We start from the raw sequence: 19,954 nt of genomic DNA, 5'->3' as shown, positions 1-19,954 counted from the left end.
ATATTTCATAACATTTTGAAAACATTTTGACACTTTTAAAGCTTTATAGCCATGAAACATTACCGATTTTTTAAAGTTTTTTTTCAATTATTGTCAATAAATAATTTTTTACTCAATAAAATAACTTGAAATAGTGATGACGGATTCCTTATAAGTTGATTAAAGTGTAATTAAAAAGTTGAGATTAAATCCACCTTACATTTTTATGATTGGCTGAATTCACGTTAATGTGAAAATTAAAATGTTAAAATACCTAGATGAAAGCAACAGAAACTGTTTTCAATTCCTTAATAATTGTCTATTATATATTTTTTTCCTTTTAAAAAATGGTTGTTTCAATCAAAAATATTAATTATTTTGTAAATAATTAATAAAAATATGTGACTAATTGAATATTGGTAATTTGTATTGTCTAATAAACAACTGACTCCCAACATTTTTTTGTCTTAAAAATATACTAATTTTATAAAGAGCGAGTTATGTATAAACAAACCATAATAATATGTGAAATCTGTAAATTCATAGTCCTCGCATAAGTAGATATTTTTAAAAATCCGATAAATACATGTATACATTTAAACTTGGGCTTACTCTAAATTAAACAATTTTTAAGATCGAATAAAATGTTATGAGGCTGTAATTTGGAAAAATACTGCAATTCATATTCGAAATCAACAAGGGGAGGGGGTGCAATAAACAATCATTTTGTTTTCTTACCAATGTGCTAAAAAATGTTAACAAATACTAAATAGTGTAACAATAAGTCCTTATTATGTTGTAAAATTAACACAAATCAAATTCAAGGTCATGCGTTTGAAATATTTCATGTTAGGTATAGGTACTTTTATAGTCGAACACACGAAATAATAATATATGCTACGGAGTGCCTGTACTTACGTCAGAATAAACCATTTATTTTTATTACTTACCTACAAGTTTTTTTTCAATAATTTCAAAAGTACAAACTAATAGGTAGGTATAAGATAGCATTTTACATAAAATTATAATATCAGATATTACATTTGTTACTTATAGGTGACTTATATATTATGTTTGTAAGACAGTATATTTTATAAATTCCATAATACAAAATAATATAATATATAAATAGTAAACACGTAAAACGTATGAAGTATACGACGTGCCAACCAATACAGTTCAGTGTTGACCAGAGATAACAACATTTTTCGAAACAAATTACTCATCATGACTCATGAGTCATTATATTTTATTGATCTTTTCACAGTATAGGTATATAATTATAGTAATGTAGAGAGAGAAAACATTTTAAAATGCCAGTAATATAATACTTTATAGTATTTACTGACTAAAAACTAAAAACTCATTAAATTAATATTATTTATATTATGCATTATCTATTTTACTCCTATATTATATACAATTATAAACCTATTATATCATAGACACTTAAATTGATTAATTAATAAATATATTTAATCCATGCATTTAATTGCTTATATAATATAATATCATAATATTATATTCATATTTATTAGCATACAATTAACATTATGTAACGAGCTATGTAAGAATGTTAGAATAATATTATGTTTTATGTACCTACTACCTACAATAGTTCGTATAGGACCGAATGGCGAATAGGTAGTTTTTACAGAAATACATTTTAAAAGGGCCACTAAAGTAAATAAATTGATTGCTTCACTCGTCTCACTTGCTACACTTTTAAATTGTAATAATGATATCGATTCGAACTAAAATATTATAATAAGAAAGAATAGGTAACAATAATGAATATGAATAATATAAATCATCTTAAGTTAAGATATTATTCAGCTACGCCCTTGGCCTATTATAGCAAGCAGTACATGGATTATTTATTGTACAGTTTGACTTTTTAAAACGGCACAGCATCGTTAAGGCCAACGGCAGCCGGCTGCTCACGGTAATATCGAAGCATCGGTTGACCATTTTCGGTTTCGTATAGACGATTAGAAACTCTGTGAGCCTAACCTAACCTTTGAAATGGCGATGGGTTACATTATAAGCATATCAAAATATATTGTAAAATAAGTAATAACTGTTGCAACTTTTTGTTTTTGTCTTGTTACCTTGACAAAGTCGTGGGTATCGGGGTGGTAAGGGAGGTTATTTTGTTATAAATGTCTTTCAAAATTGATTTTTATCGGACTTCTAAAGCTGAACATAATATACTCGTTACTCACACATTATAATATGGACACCTATACACTCATAAATGACTCACTTATAAACTATAAGTCATAATATTTAATAATTATTTTATGAACATTTTTGGGAACTAGGTATTCATTGTTAAAATATTTAGATACCTAAATAATTTTCATAAAATGTCATAATTAAATATTCTTTTGTTTTATTATATATTTTATGTTACATATTTTTTTTAATGTGTTGGTATGATACAATTCGAAGCCCCGTGGTATATACATTTACCGGCCAACAGTAGTTCTGGGCACTGAACAATTTCTGTCAAGCACTAAAGTCAGTTAAACCTATTAAATATTAAAATATTTTTATATCTGTTCTAAGGAAACTTTATTTAACCTGAAGTCTTTATAAATACAATACATAATAAATTGGTGTTTATACAATAATCTTAATACATAATACAATAGTAGAGGCTTGGTATGGCGCGGTAATTGCCTTCAGTCACAAACGTGTTCTGAAGTCAAGCATCAGTCGGTATCACTAGTTCCCGGATGGGTGACCACCCGTGTTGTAGTGTGAAATCTTATACACGTGTTCTAAGTTCTAACCAACCGTATACCCTCCCCACAGTTAAAAAACTAGATTCTAAATAACCTTCAAGCTAATGACCATAGATAGATAGCCTTAATTCAATAAAAAAAAAAACACAATACTAATATATACGTATAAATATACAAATATATGTAATGGTAATGAGGTAGCTTCTTTCCTTGGTCTAAGACACTTAAACTAAGTCGTGCTCCGCGTTTGAGACTTTCAGGCAGGGCTTAGCACCCGAATCATTTATTCGGGTTTCGGGTGCTGGATGTATTGGAGTGTTCAGACACTGGAATAAAAAAATAAAAAAACTGAAAACTTTTGCATATTATATACAGTCTATGGGGGTTTGATCCCCTTGATCCCCCCCACCCCATAAATACGCCACTGCAATGAGGTATTTTGTACACATATTATTCGGCATACACAGCATAATATACAGCATACTGCAGAACGAATTCTCCGGTTTTTTTGTTTAATTTATTATTGTTTTTAATTATAGTATTTGTTGCATCATCAAATAAAATATTACACCATTTCTGAAAATGTACCTAAGTAGGGGTTTTGATTTTTGTAAATAATAAAATATACACTGGTGTAGCCGTGTAGGTATAATAATGTAGGTACCTATACATACTATATGTCTATTGTCTATATATTAGTATATTACCACAGACAAAAGATTACAGAAATACAAAATACTTAGTTGAACATTGATCATAGATACGAACTGCAGTAATTTGGTACTTTGCTCGTGTATTACTAGCAAGGGCGGATCTATATTTTTTTAATACGGAAACGGAAAGATTAAAAAAAATACTGATAAATACCTATATCCGCCACTGATTATTAGAAAATAATAGTTTCCTTGCATATTTATAAAAAAAATTAAATAAAAGTATAATATATTACGTGGATAGTCGGTCGCATCCGCACGTTTTATATGTGTCGTACATTGGACGGGTCTATGAAGCTTCTTTGCCGAGTACAACCGAGTCACAATTCATTGTCCGTGCCTTTTTTGAATTTCTCATAAGTAGAAAAATTTTTTGCGGGCCAAAAACTGAAAATAATAGGTTCCTGATTTATTGTTATTTGTTACAAAAGCACTTGAAAAATATTCAAAATACATAGACACAATTTTTTTTTATAAGCATTAAAAGTTCGAATTTTAATAAAATTTATCAATTTGAAAATTAAAAATAATGTTGTATTATAGTTAAAAATGTATAAAATGTTCAACTTTTACAGCTAAGGATTGAAAATATAAAACAAGATTCCATGTAGGTGCCTAAGTAGATTATACTGTAACCAAAAAAATATTAAAAATATTAAATAATAGTTTTTTTTTATAGTTATTTTACTATCAAATTGGGTCGAAATTAAATATTCAAACGAAGAAGAAAAATTTTAGTTCTGTGTTATATTTAAAATTATCATTGGTGGGTAATTGAAACTTCTTAAGTGAATTATTATATGTACAAAACATATGATAATAAACAAATAATAATAATTCAACTTAAGCGGTTACCGTATTAATAATAAGTAATAACAATATGAATATGTATAATATAAAATATCCTAGGCTGACAGACCGTCTCCGCTCAGAATCGTTTTTCGTATACAATGATATTAGGTATATCGTATTATCGTATATCATTGAATTCAAATTAAACACCATGCAATACAGTCACTTACTAGTTACTTGTAATCTACAGTAGTACAGTACAGCAGAGTGACTCCCACCTTTCCGCTTTTGTTTGTTTATTTTTAAAAATGCGATAATTTTTTTCAGTTTTTTGGTGTTAATTTAATTGTAAAACTTGGTGCTATAATCACAAATGTACACAATTATAAGCTATTAAGTTAGAAACGATTTTGGATAGCTTGAAATATAAGGCCCCTTATTTGTGTTTTTGGTATTTTCACAATTCATATTTCATGTAAGTGTATTATTACTTCGAACACCTCCCCCCCACCATTGAAATTTCCTGGCACGCCACTGCTTATTTGTAACATTGGGAAGAAGCTCGGGAAGAAGTATTACTGCATTTCAAAATTAAAAAGATAAATTGAAAAAGGAAAACTACGTAAATAGGCAGTATGACCGTCATCGCAACCTTGTAGGTCGTAGCTAAGGCCTAGGCCCTAGGACACGAATAAAATCTGATAAACATAATATATTATTAAATAATCGTGAATAATTGTGATGCGCTTTTTGCACTCGGCGCCGAGTCATCGGTATTCAGTAGCGGTCTATGGTCAGGCGGCGAGGCGAGACGGGGGACAGAAAGACAGCTGCCCGCCATCCGCGCCGCCCGCCAACAACGCCGGTGCCAGTGGTTATCAAACCACAGCGGCTATCGTTGCCAACATCCTTCCGTCGAGTCGAGAACGTCGAACGGACGCGGGACAAACGAAATGACGAATAATGGACTAATGGAGCATTGGAGCGCATGAGCACACGGCAGTGCACACGCCGCCGATACTGTCGTTATATTAATAATAATAATGTAAAATATATATATAATAGTAATTATTATCATCTCGTGCAGTCACGCCATTATTGGGCAATTGTCACTTGATATTCCCCTCGCGTTTCCAATACATAATAATACATTTATACACATGTGACATGACACATAATATCATCCTGCATTCCTGCCCCGGGCCCGGTCGTCTGCCGAGTGCCGGCTACTTCGATCGTCGATCAAAAATCATTTTCTCGTTCCATTTTCCTACTCTGCCGAGTTTTCACTTTTTCGCCCGGTTCCGATTAATCGGTCCGTCGAAGCGACGCATGTACGCAGAGTCGCAACCGACGGCAACACGTCCGACACACACGACGTGACGAGCGTTCCGCCGGAATAATATTATTATACCAGATTACCATTAGCTCGTCTCGCGGGTCGCGACCACTACTATACCACTACCACTGTCAGCTCCCACCGCCTCGCCGTGCCGCCATGTGCTAACGCAGTAACACCGCGGTTCGACGTCGCAATCGTCGTCGTCGTCGTCGTCACTCGTCGCAACAGCAGCGCAACGTTATTACTCACCCCGGGCAACTACAGCAGTGAGCGAGCAGATACCGCAAAGCCGACGAGAATCGATCGTGCGCACACCCGGACGACGGCAACCACTACAGCGAAGAACCGTCGGCACGTACGAGCAGACGACACCACTGGTAAAACGATTTTCCTTTTGGATTGTTCTTTTTCTAATTTTTTTTCCCCCCCATCAAGCACTACCCAATTTGTTATTTAAATTGCGCGGCGTATCATAATAATGATGGATAATATCTCTCAAATACCCGTGACGTAATTTATTCGTCGTCGGCTGTTAATTTTTATTATTTTTTTTTGTCTTTCTGTTACTGTTATTAGGCACCGTCATTATTTTATTACCCCCGCTCGGAGCAGGCATTTGTTCCCTTTTTTCCGTCGCGATACGCAGACTACGTTATAAATAATATCACCACCGCCGTCGTGTATTTGTTTAGATTCAGGTCAACCGGTATAATAATAATACGCTCGACCAGACTACTTACCAACCGTTGTACCCATATAAGGCTGGTAAATTTGTTTCCCGGCGTTTGGCGAACGTCTTAGCGACGAATTTCGATTTTAATCGTTCTCGCGATTACCCTATTAGAGATTTCTACCGGTCACCGTGTCAATAGAGTAGGTAACTCTTCTAGAATACTATTTATAGAGAACTGTTCTCTTCATATACAACAAGTACAATTATTATAAACATCTGTAATGTTGTGTATTTCTCGAGGTATTTCTAGCTTTTACGATATTCTAAACAATTATTTATGACTTTCATCTCACCCAATCTCTTACATTCATTATTAATGATTTTCCCAACATTTGAATTTATTTATCACATTTTTTTCTGTAATCTATCCATGTTTTCTTATGAATTCTATAAATTATATTTACAATAAATAGGTGCCTACATCTAAAGCATTGACATTTTTGGCACCTACCAATATAAAAGGTCTTACCGAAACCGTATATGCTTGTAAGTCTACTGTTACTTTTTATTTTTTGGCAAAGTAGCAAAACATTTGTTAGTATTTTAAAATGTTATTGACCTAATTCAAATTATTTGTAATGTATTTGGTATTCCTAATTGTTATTTTTATAATATTTTATGTTAGAAATAATGAAGTTAAACCTTTATCATTCTTATAATTTATAAAGTGTAATTATACTATTATAGGAAGATATCTAGGTACAAGTCCTAAGTTTTTACAAAATATTGAATTTATTGTTATTTATTTTATATTAGTATTTGATATTAGCCTTTTCCAAGATTTTTATTAAGTTATCTAATTTATTTTAAACACCTATTTATAATTTACGTTAATTATTAAATATTAACTATTATTAGTTATTGCTGTTGAGATAATTGGCAATATCTTAACTATTAAATTCCTTACAGATTTGTCATAGTTAGTTTAAACTTTAAACCTCTTGGTTTATTTTCCTCATTTATTGATTAGTAGTTATTATTGTTTATGCTATAATATCAATGTATAATATTTTAAAATAAAATTCAATAAAATATAGTATACGCCTCCTAATAGCTAAAATAGTAACAAAATAAATAATTTCATATACCTACTTACATTTTATCAAAAAAATACATTTATATTTCAGGACAAAAGATAAAATATTTTGTTACAACAGCTTAACCTGCATTTATCATATCCTACTGGTATGTACTTTTTCTTAAAATTAGTTTTCAGTATAATTATGATTATTGATTGCATTGCATAGTAGTGACTCCTAATTAGTGTTTCATTTAATATACAACATTTTATAAAAAAATGTTTTATATATAAAATATTAAATAAATATTTTCTTAAGACATCCTATATTTTTGTTTTCATTGATTTGCTTAAAATACGTAATACTTTGGTAGAAACTATTTATCTATGTAGTGTTTTTTCCAATCCAATGACCTCATCTATGATGTCATATTCCCCCCAAGTCACGCTGTAAGCATCTGGTCATGCTAAATTCCTTGTGCCCTCTGTAGTGACTAGTTGAATGACTATGAGACATCATCCAAATAACATTTATTGTTTTACAATGTTTTTTATTCTATAATTTGTGATCTAAAATTTATTTTAAATAATCATAGGTGTCATAAATACATTTTTGAAGATACAAATTAGGTAATTATTTTGATGTTACTACGTATTCTGACTAAATTCAAATTTTAGAAAATTTACTTTTGTACTTAATTAATGCACAATTCAATCATAATTTTCATTAGGTAATGTATGTATGTCTTGTTAGCTTTTTGACAGGTATTCTTAATATATTTAATTTGAATTATATGTAATTTTGTGTACTAAATATGTTGTATTCAAATAATTTTTACCTACCTATTACTTACGGAAAAAATATAAATGAATTTCGTTCTGATAAAAATTAAATCTTTAATCCTGATTTTAATGTATGTAAGTGAATTCCTAGGCAGACATTTTTTCCCCCTAAAAATATAATTATTGTACTTAGCTTATTCTTAAAAATCAACTGTAAAGCTATAAAACATTTATTTTGCATTAAATTTAAGATATTTTAAACTAATTTCAATTAAGGTTGTTGCGTACACATTTTTCCCAAAGTCACCTCATGTACTTATAGGTTTAGTGTCTTTTGGGGAATTGTCCCGTCTACCCCTCCCGTATGTATATGTAAATGTTGATATCAATAAATGATGGCGTAAAAAAAAAAAAGGTTTAGTGTCTTTGAGAATGAAGTATATTATAGATAGGTGTCTAATATTATGTTAGTAGTATCAAAATTATCAATTTTCTTACAAAAGTAATAAATTAAAAAAGTTATTCAATAATTTATTTAATCTAAAAATTAAATGAAAATGAACATTTTTTTTAAAATATATATTTTTAATGAAGGCTGATAAAGTGAATAAGATATGTTAACTTTTTCTTAACAAATTATTAAATATCAGTCAGATAGTAGCAATAATGATTAAGTTGTATTATAATGAATAATTAATTATTCAGTACTTCATGTTCAAAATAAACTTATTAGGTATTTTACGCTCAATCATTTAACATGTATTTCTAAAATCATCAATATGCACCAGAAATACCTCGAGAAATACAAACTTAATATTACATATACATCATATTATCTTTTTATACCTCTGTTAAAATATTATAATAGGTAATTCATAAAAACAAATAACAGGTCAGCCATTAATTTCCAATTTATCTCTAGGTTCCAAAAATTGATAAATGCTAGAGGCTTGAATAATGTGACTATATACTATGCAATATAATTTGTATTTTCTTTAGTCAAATTATATAAAATTTTAATTTAATGTAGTGAGGAGGAATTATATTTTAATTGTTTAAATATAATTTTAATAATACATAAAAAAATCGGTTAATTTATTGTTGGTGAGTTTTTTAAGGTACCTAAATAGTTAAATCTATTTGTGTATTTAAAATAAATTGAGATGGACACAACGTTTTGGACTGCCCTAGTATGGTTAAAATCATGTAGGCTTTTTGCTGCCTCAACTAATCCTTTTCAAACTTTTCGGTTATCTGCTGTTCTTTTTGTTCTGTCCCGTATACCTTCTTTAAATCTAACCTTACCTAACCTAACTGTGCAGAATTTTGATTAATTTAAATTAAGTTTCTGAGAAAACATTTGTTATTATATTATTTTTATTTTGAGTAGGTATATATTTATATATTCAAACTAATTGTATTATCTGTTGATTAAAGTACTTTTATAATTTATAATCATTTATTTATTATTTACTAGTACTGAAATGCAGATAATTATACAGGAAGTTTATAAATATTTGAGAAACAGAATTTGATTAAGTATCAATATTTGGATATTTTCTGTTATCCTCCCATTCATATTTTTTCTCCAACATTTCTTCAATCCTATGTGGTCTGTATATTCTTTAACCTATGACAAGATGATTCAAAGTAGTTTTGTATAACAAGTCAAGACATGTTTTTGATTTAAACTATCAATTGTTTAGTGTTAGGGTATATTAAAAATTAGGCTAATACTATTTTTTTAAAAACTAATTTTCATGTTGTCTTTATTTTAAAGTAATTTTGAAGACTTAAAAGTTTTATCTAAGTGGTTACAACTGGTTATTGAATCACATCATTATTTTTTTTATATAAGTTAAAGCCCAAAGCCCCAATTATGTTTTCATTTAACACAAAAGTTTGTAGTATAAATGAGATGCCAAAGCTATATATGATTTTTATTTTTACAGATATTTCAAGCATCCTTAAGAAATTTGCTGTTAAGAAAATTATATCAAGTCATCAACTTAGTTTAATGTACTAAGTTATACCTACCTTCTTTCAAGACTTAATTTTAACGCACATTAAACACAACATCAAATATGTCTTCTTGGCAAGATTATGTTGACAAACATCTTATAGCATCTCGATGCGTTACCAAAGCCGCTATTTCAGGTCATGACGGCACTGTATGGGCCACTTCTGATGGATTTAATGTTAGCAAGGAAGAACTCAGCAGACTAATTGCTGGTTTTGAAAACCAAAATGTTTTGGCTGCTTCTGGTGTAACGTTAGCTGGCAGTAGGTACATTTATTTGTCTGGTACTGATAAAGTCATTAGAGCAAAGCTTGGTAAAGTAGGCGCACACTGTGTGAAGACCCAACAGGCCGTTGTTGTTTCATTATATGAAGACCCCATTCAACCACAACAAGCTGCCTCTGTTGTTGAAAAGCTTGGCGATCATTTGGTTGCCCATGGATACTGAACATGAATTACAAAAACGATTAATGTGCTTCAAAAATGGAAGAAAAAAAATTCAAAATTCAGATTATCAAGAACAACTAAAAACTATATGATATGGCATTTAATTAATATATTACATTAAAATAACCAAATCTCAATTAAACCCAATAAAATAAATGTTTATAATTTTGGGAGAAATATATTAGGTATATATTATATTATCTTATTTTTATTTTTATTTATTTTTTAATGAAATACCAAACAACTATTTCATTATCTTTTATTATATTTTATTTCTTATAAGATTTTGATCCGCTGCTTGGGAACTATAGATTTGTTTAACATTATTATTGTTGTATACAAGTCCCAGATATTATTATTACTACCTAATAAAATTATCTTCATACCCTTACAATTGTTATAATTATCAAATGAATCTATTGAATATTGTCTATAAATTACAATTATTTGATTATCGGCTATTGCTAATAATCAACTGTATGATTTAATTTTCAAACACCCTTGATTCATGTTTATATTTTTCTACTATTATATACAAATTTAATTTTAAAAGAAAATCATATTTTCTTTATTTTTAATATTTTTGCTTTATACTTGTTATGATTTGCACTTTCTACTGTTCCATTTAGAAACAGTACCTAGTTAGATATTTATACAAAAATCCATGACTTGAACGAAAAAAAAATAGTATGTACCTAACAATTAAGTGTTTTGTAATTTGTTTAATATTTAATTGGCTGTGTGGTATCTTTATTTATGTTTATTAATTATTTGTAAAAATTTCTATGAGCAATAATAAACGTATAGCTTTTTATACCAATTTACGTTCCCTTTGGCTACCAAGTAAAATAATTTTGAAAGAAATATTGTATTGTATAATATATTGTCAAATATTTTTTTTTTATAACCAACCAATAAACAAATATTTATAGAACATTTTACACTTATAAATGTATTTTTTTTAAATTATAATTTATACAATCATCCTTTTAAATTAATATCAGGAATTCTTATATTTTTATAAGTTGGACTGATTAAGTTATTTCAATAGGCTATATTGGTGAACTTTAGAGTTTAGACCTGATGTATTTTGAAAAAGTTTATTATTGCGTAAACATAATGATAGATATGAGCATTGAACTCTTGTACATTTTTTTATCATCATTTTATAATAACATTTATTTTTCTTTGAATAGTATTCTTACCGGACAAAGTGAATATGTAACTGTTTATTCTGTGGCTTATTGAATGCATTTCACCAACACAATAAGTAGGATCTAAAGAATGGATAATGTGTTAATAGCTTAATGTTTCATTTAATTATCAGTTTACTTTTCAGATGTATTGGTATTGTAATATAGGTGGAAATTAATATTAAATTGGTATGTATGGTGGGTTAAATATTCAAACTTATTAGATAAAAATATGACTATTTTTTAGGTACATACCACATGTGATGAAAAAGAAAAAGATGAACTAGTAATATACTGATCTCATGAATTTAAGGAGCACACCATGGTAATCAAGAATAAAATAACTGAAGAAACTGATCTTCTATATTTCACATTGGCTACTGGCATACTCAATGTTCACGGGCACCCTTATTCAGAATAGATACCACAAACACAATATAAATTATTAATCTTAATAATTTCAAAAACGGTAGGAACCATATAGGAAGTAATTTAATTTTTAATAGTAATTAGTTTTTATTTATTTATGTAAGAAAGTTGAGATATTTAATTGAATTGGGCAAATTAATTGAAACAAAAGCTGTTGAATTTCATGAATAATTATTAATTATTCCCATATTAGTTGTTATATTGCAAAATCCACAGTGGCACAGTACTCTTTAATAATTGGTATATTTTTGAACTATAGTATGATGTGCTATTCTATTCTCCACTATATATTATGAATTATTAGACACTTAAGTTGTAAAAGGTTTATACCCTTGAATGTTATTTATGTTTTACCTTCATATTGACTACAAATGAGTATTGACATTTTTATGTTTTCGAAACAACTATTTCTGACCTTGGAATTTAATATAATGTTAAGATGACCTACTATATACTATAGTATATAGTATATACCTAATATACATTATAGTATTATACATTAAGACATATTATATTATGCTGGTTTAAAAGGCTCAGCTTTCACTGATAACGAAATATGAATTGCGTTTGCGTGATTAACTCAACAGTTTTTCAAAACGTATTATTTTAATGTACAACAAGTTATCTTGGTGAAATATAAGAAATAAGTACCTACCACGATGTTGGTTGTTTCTGAAAGTCTTAAATAGTTTTGTATGAATATTATGAATGAGTTTTGCATGGTAGGTATAGGTAATTAAGTAATTTATTATTAAAATCAAAATTGATTTTTGTGGTTTCATAAGAATATAAGATATTTTACATTAAATTAATAAGGTTTAAATATTTACTGTTACAATAAATATATTAGATTCTGAGCGGAGCGATGAATGTATTGATTTTTAATGATGCGTTTTTTTTTTGTGCTGTACACGATAAGTATTCTGTTTGTGTTGGATAGGAAGGTGAATCTAGTTGGTGCATTGAGGAGGTCGAAATTTAAAAACGGAGGGAAGATAATTAAAAATTAAGGGAAACGGGATCTTTACACAAAATCAGTTTCCGACAAAATCGATTTTGGTTTTTGGTGTAACACTAAAACAAGTTACCGTAAATACTTTTCGTTCAACTTTTATAGCTAAGAATTTAAAATTTAAAACAAGATTCCACGTAAGTAGGTTATTTTTAAACCCAAAAATATAAAATCATTAACATACAAAGAATTGTCGAAATTACCTACATATTAAGTAACCAAGAATAACGATTTTAGTTATTTTTTTGTCATTTTATAATAATATTCATAATAATTAATAACTAATAAGTAATAACGATAGGTATAAATATAATATGAAATATCCAGATATTCTAGACTGACAGACCGTCTCCGCTCAGAATCGATAATCTATCATTGAATTCAAATTTAACACTATGCATTTCAGTCACCCACTTTTAATCTACTGTACAGCAGAGCGACATCCACTTACACTCTTTTTTATATTACTACTAATTATACTTAATTTAAAAGTGGTATGAATACCGACTGTTTCTAAGGAGTTTAAAATAGGCAATTTTCTTTTAGTGTGCATGCGGCTTGATAAAATATGTGTGCGTAGTAAGTGATCATTAGTGTGAGTGACTGTTTAATGTTTATACAATAATAATTATATAATAGCTGAGCGCTGAGCGTGCACGCACATATCAGTAACGACAGTAACGCAGCATTTTACACACTAATTACAAATGTGAATTTTAGTGAAACACTGAAACTTTTTCGTATTTCCAATAATATACCTTACTGAGTAACATAACTGTATGAACACCTATTATACAAATTGGAGAGAATAAGTTGATCCAGGCTTGTATAGGAGTCGATTTAAGATATTTTATTTTCAATGTCCAATATTTAGCTCTAAAACTTGTGATATTTTACTTTTTGAATTTAAATTATTGAGTTTAATAATTAAAATATCGAAAATTGACTTATAAACAGCCAAACAGGCATAGATTAACTTCTCTTCTACAATATTGATAGGCGTATTTACTCTCAAACCACTCAATAAACCATATTATTGGAAATACAAAAATATATATTCATAGAATTTTTCAATATTATTCATACCCCTTAACAATTTACATTTAAAGTAAGCTTGTAGATTTTTTAATTAAAATTTTTTAAGAAACTATTTGGACAGTGGGGACTGTTTTTACAGATACTTAACTGTATAGGACTATTAAAAATGTTGATCTTAATTAAATACTAGTAAGTAATAAATATTTAATGAGTGAACTACCGAGATAATTTTTAATTTCCATTGAAAATTTGATAACGTAATTTACCGTAATTATAATATATTATTAGTATTTTGTTATGATTTATGACATTAAACGATAACGTTGATAACAAATAACTAAATAAGTACTTAATAATTATAAAAGTAATAACATTTTATTGATTTTAAAGTAATTTATATTTACCTAATACTGTTGTGCATTAAATTAATTTTAATTATTTGGTACATAATAAATTATAGTCAATCTTGAGATATCGTAATGACTGCACTAAAGAATAAACTTTGATTAATCCAAATCATGACCTATTAAAATACATTTTTATTTATAGGCCCCATGTCTAAATTCTTAAATTTATATTTTTTATCGTCTAACCTAGTACTTAGTGACTATTTATAGTGTAAGTTATTGATAATACCATGAGTCATGACTCATGACCCTCATGGAAAGATCCCCCATAAAGTAATACCACTTCTATCTATAAATATATTTAGATACCTAATACTCTTTGATATTAACTAACAAGTTTGGTACCTACTGACTACTATTATAGTACTCTTATTCTTATATTATCCAGAACATTGATAACAACTTTCAAAATAATATGTTGACATGTTTATCTGAAAATATCATATTGTTTTTATTTGAATTTATGACATTTGTTGAAATTTTGCTAAGAAAATTGTTATTGTCTGTTTTGTACATTGATTGTCGATTGATAATTTATATTTTCATTATTATTATCAGATTAGGTACATATAGGGTAACATATAAATTGAGTTGCGTAATTTTAGTTGGGGGAAAAAGTTTTGACCAGTCCATTAGCTGAATAAAAAAATCGCTTGCAAGTTAATTTCCAATTAGATTTTATCTCAATACAATTCCCATCTAATATAACTTGTGTTGGAAACAAAAATAGCTTAATTTTATAATAAAAATGACGTGGGATTTAAACCTACCTATATGGCATTATTTTATAGTTTTCTAGATGGGTCGAACAAATTAAATTACAAAACTTAAGTCGTGGGTGGAATTTTTCTTCGGGCAAGACGTCATGGTGTCCGGAGAGAAGTGCCGTCATCCCCCACCCGGACATGGCAGATACCTACGGGTGCCCACTAAAAAATCATCCAAAACCAAAAACACGTGTTACCCTCCCCCACAGTAAAAACCACCTAATGGCCTAAGTTGCCGCGGCTTAATTAATATAAAATAAAAAAAAAAAAACTTAACATTAAAATAATAGGTACATACTATGACAATAATATTGTCGGTTAGATGGTTTTTTCCTAGAAATCAGTCTCCAGTTACTTCACCACATATTGGAATTTTTAGAATTTTAATTATATCAGTTGATAGGTATATACTAGCGTATGGATGAGAAGAAGTTATTTTGAAAATAAAATAAAATGGGGTTATAATATAATAAAATATTATTGTTGTTTTACATATTACATATAGGTACCCGTATGGCCGCATACAAAAACCTTTGTACATACGTGTACTATTATATTATATTATATTATATTATATTATATTATATTACTATATAATATTATAATAAATAAATATAGACAACTACGTCTGTAACTAAATGATATAATAATAATGTGTTGACTGTTGAGTAGTATTATAGCAGCTGTAGATTAATTAAATTCAGATATTAACTCGTTTCTAGGAATTGAAGTAATCAACTCACAAGTTTGAACACAAAATAATAACAATACCTACAATACCTAAATTATTCCTTGAATTTCGCAATTTTTTTATTACGTGTTGATTATTATTTTTATTGATAATCAATGGAATATTATAGGTGTACCGTATACAGTAGGTATGTTAAAATATGAACTGCATTTAAGGTATTACCTAACCTAACCTAACCTAACCTAACTGATATCAGGAGTCTTGTATTAAATTTTTACACTTTTTGGCCCAACAGATAAAACTTTATTGATATTTATAGAAAAAAAAACTAAAAAAATTGAAAACTGAAAATGCCCGTAAACAGCTCAAAAAGTGTCAAAATATTTTCAAAATTGTATGGTGTATAGGAAATGCTAATATAAACATTCAGTGAAATTTTCATGTATCTACAGTTATTCGTTTTTGAATTACAAGAAAATAAGGAAATCGGTACATGAGAAATCGAGTGAATATCTAATGTTGTAAAAATATGAATTTAAAACGCTCATAAAAATTTAATTTGACTTTCTTGTAGAAATTTTTTTTTTGATAAAGTTAGACAAACTTATGAGGAATCTTGTATTAGATTTTAAAATCTTAGATTTAAAAAGAAAATTTTTTATGAATTTCTAACTCAAAATAATTTGCAAATTTTCGTGATTTTTCCGTATTTTTTCAAGATTTGAACTTTAAACGTGTATAAAAAAAAACTGTGACTAAGGATTTTTAATTTTTTTCATCTGCCTTTGAAACAATAACCTAGGAGCCTTCTATTAAATTTTCAAGCTTTTTTACCCAACAAATAAAATTTTATTGATATTTATAGAAAAAAAATTTAAAAAAACTGAAAACTGACAATGTCCGTAAACAGTTCAAAAAAAGTCAAATTATTTTCAAAATTGTATTGTGTATAGAAAATGCAAATATAAACAACCAGTGAAAATTTCATGCATCTACGGTCATTTGTTTTAGAGTTACACCAATAACCAAGATCGATTTTGTTAAAAATCGATTTTGCGTAAAAATTCCCGTTTTTCCTTAATTTTTCTTTTGTTTTTCACATCGCTTTTGAAAACTACTGGGAAATTAAAATTTTGACCTCCCCAATGCACCAACGATATTCACTTTCCCATCGAACAAGATACTGAAGTCGAAAATCAAAGCATTATTTCGACTACTTATCGTGTACACAGACACAAAAATAAAAAAAAAAATAAAAAAAAAACACATCATTGTAAAATCAATACATTCATCGTTTCACTCAGAATCTAAAATCCTTAGTCACAGTTTTTATTTATAAGCATTTAAAGTTCAAATTTTGACAAAATACGGAAAAATTACGAAAAATAGCAAATTATTTTGAGTTGAGAATTCATAAAAATTTTTCTTTTTAAATCTAAGATTTGAAAATGTAATATAAGATTACTCATAAGTTTGTCTACCTTTATCAAAAAAAAAAATGTCTAGAAGAAACTTAAATTAAATTTTTATGAGCGTCTGAAATTTATATTTTTATAACATTTGATATTTACTCGATTTCTCATGTAACAATTTTCTTATTTTATTGTAATTACAAAACGAATGACTGTAGATACTTGAAAATTTCACTGAATATTTATATTGGTATTTTCTATACACCATAAAATTAAACCAATGAACGTAGATACTTGAAATTTACACCAAATGTTTATTTTATCATTTACTATACTTTCAAAATAGTTTGACTCGTTTAAAGTTGTTTATGGACATATCCAATTTTCAATTATTTTAGTTTTTTTTCTTTAAATGTCAATAAATTTGTATTCGTTTGGCAAAAAGCTTGAAAATCTATTATAAGGCTCCTGATATATTGTTACAACAGCAGTTAAAAAGCATTAAAAATGCATAGGCAAATTTTTTTTATAAGCATTTAAAGTTCAAATGTAGACGAAATTTATCAAATTGAAAATTTACAAATTATTTAGTAGTTAAACGTTAAATATTTATATAATGTTACATTTTTATAAGTAAGGCTTAAATATTTAAAATAATGTTCCACGTAAATAGTCAATTCTGTAATCAAAAAATTTAAAAAATATATAAACACAGTTTTTTTATAGTTATTTTAAGTTCAAATTTGGTCAAAATTATAAATTAAATAACCAAGAATAACAATTTTAGTTGTTTTGTTGTAATTCAAAAATATTAATCAAAAGTACTTGAAACTCCTCCAGTATATATTATGATAATCTGATAATATACATTATACATATATTGAAATTTGATAATATGCAATTTATATCAATTCAACTTACCGGCTACCATATTAATAATAACAATATAAATATAATATAAAATATCCTAAGTTGACAAACCGTCTCTTCTCAGAAACGAATATATTAAATAATTTTTTTTTTATTGATAACTTACCATTAACAATGTTTTATTTACAATTTTTAATTATTATTATTTTTTTTTTGCATTATTTAAGAATAAAAAAGAAAGAACAAAACATGAAGCGAATGAGTGATACTATTGGTTTATGACAAAGTATCATTTTTTGTCTATTGAAAACATAAGTTTATTACATTTTTAGAATTGTTCTAATTATGCACTTTTTAATTAGTTATGTTTTACACAGTATTACAGTGTATATGTACAACATGATAACTTTGTAATGGATCTTAATAAACATTTTGATATTCAATAATGAGTGAATTACAACATTACAAAATATCTAATGTAATTCTTAAGTCATTACTGTAGTCTGTAATACTTCAAAAATAAAACTAACCAAACTATTTTATGTAACTGAAAAATGTAAAACCTCACCTAATTAGTAATTAGTAAAAACTTATTAAGATAATTTAATTTAGGTAAGTATTATAAATCAATAAAATCTTGTCATTTTTATAGGCATAACAATTATGTTTAATTCTTCTTTAACTCAGGGATGCCCAACCTTTTTTCTTTAGTGGGTCATAAATTAAGTAAAAATTTGACGGTGTTGGATTGCAGGACACCCAATTTAAAAAAAAATGATATGCTTACCTTATTGTCTCAATATTCTTTTTACAATTTATTGCAACAACTAATGTTTTGTCAATTTTTTGACTAGTTTTCTTATCTTTAATTTATCAACTATTATTAACTGCAGGTAGGTGGATCATCAATCATCATAATATTATGTATTTTGAAAATAATTCAATATTTTTTTTTATATATTTTATTGAAATTATAATTTTTTACTGTGCACATATTATGATGCCTTTGAATTTATCTGATATAATTGATATTTAATAGTTTATAAAAAATAGTTATTACTTTTTAGAATAAAGTTTTAAAAAAAAAATTATGGTTTTATTTTATAAAGATTGCATCGTTATTAGTAATTACTTATTACCTTCTACTTACTATGACAAAAAGAATAACTAGATACAGTTTCTACTAATTCTGGTAATATTTTTGAAAATGCATCTATTGAAGTACTTTTTAAAAATAAAGATAATAAAGTTTAAATCATGTAAATAATAATTACAATACTTAAATCATATAGCTAACTTTACTTTACCTACATAAGAACCTTTATGTTCAAAAAGATTTATCAATAATCAGTAAAAAAAAAAAATGTCAATAAATAATATTTGTTTTAACAGCATAATTTATTATAATAGGTATTTATTTGTAGGAACACCTATGGGGTTAAGCAGTGATCACAGTTAAAGGGGTTGCAACCCTTTTAACCAGCTGCATTAGTTCATTCTAGGTACTAAAAAGGGTGCAAAAAATCAAAATGGCTCCTATACAGTAAAAAAGGGTAAG

The 19,954-nt window shown here is 27.5% G+C and overlaps 1 protein-coding gene and 1 long non-coding RNA gene across 3 annotated transcripts in view; one reads left to right on the top strand and one right to left on the bottom strand.

The window, feature by feature from the left end:
- Positions 1-2,356: 2,356 nt before the first annotated feature.
- On the bottom strand, positions 2,357-5,179 carry LOC132942274 (uncharacterized). Its single transcript, XR_009664267.1, has 3 exons — positions 4,298-5,179; positions 3,679-3,829; positions 2,357-3,055 (listed from the first exon to the last, which is right to left on the bottom strand). It is a non-coding gene; the product is annotated as an uncharacterized LOC132942274 (long non-coding RNA).
- Positions 5,180-5,554: 375 nt separating this feature from the next.
- Positions 5,555-19,954, top strand: part of LOC132942273 (profilin-like) — a 71,657-nt gene continuing 57,257 nt past the window's right edge. Inside the window, exons 1-4 of one of the 2 annotated variants that reach the window (XM_061010545.1) lie at positions 5,555-5,953; positions 7,437-7,494; positions 10,063-12,239; positions 19,821-19,949. In XM_061010545.1, the coding sequence (XP_060866528.1) occupies positions 10,195-10,578 (384 nt within the window). In that variant the 5' untranslated portion in view covers positions 5,555-5,953; positions 7,437-7,494; positions 10,063-10,194 and the 3' untranslated portion in view covers positions 10,579-12,239; positions 19,821-19,949. The remainder of the gene's footprint in view (positions 5,954-7,436; positions 7,495-10,062; positions 12,240-19,820; positions 19,950-19,954) is intronic. The other variant, XM_061010544.1, reaches the window with a different exon arrangement.

The sequence above is a fragment of the Metopolophium dirhodum genome, chromosome 4 (genome assembly GCF_019925205.1).
Source record: "Metopolophium dirhodum isolate CAU chromosome 4, ASM1992520v1, whole genome shotgun sequence".
NCBI classification, from domain to species: domain Eukaryota; kingdom Metazoa; phylum Arthropoda; class Insecta; order Hemiptera; family Aphididae; genus Metopolophium; species Metopolophium dirhodum.
The sequence above is the reverse complement of the archived record's forward strand: the minus strand, read 5'-3'. Positions and strand labels throughout refer to the sequence as shown.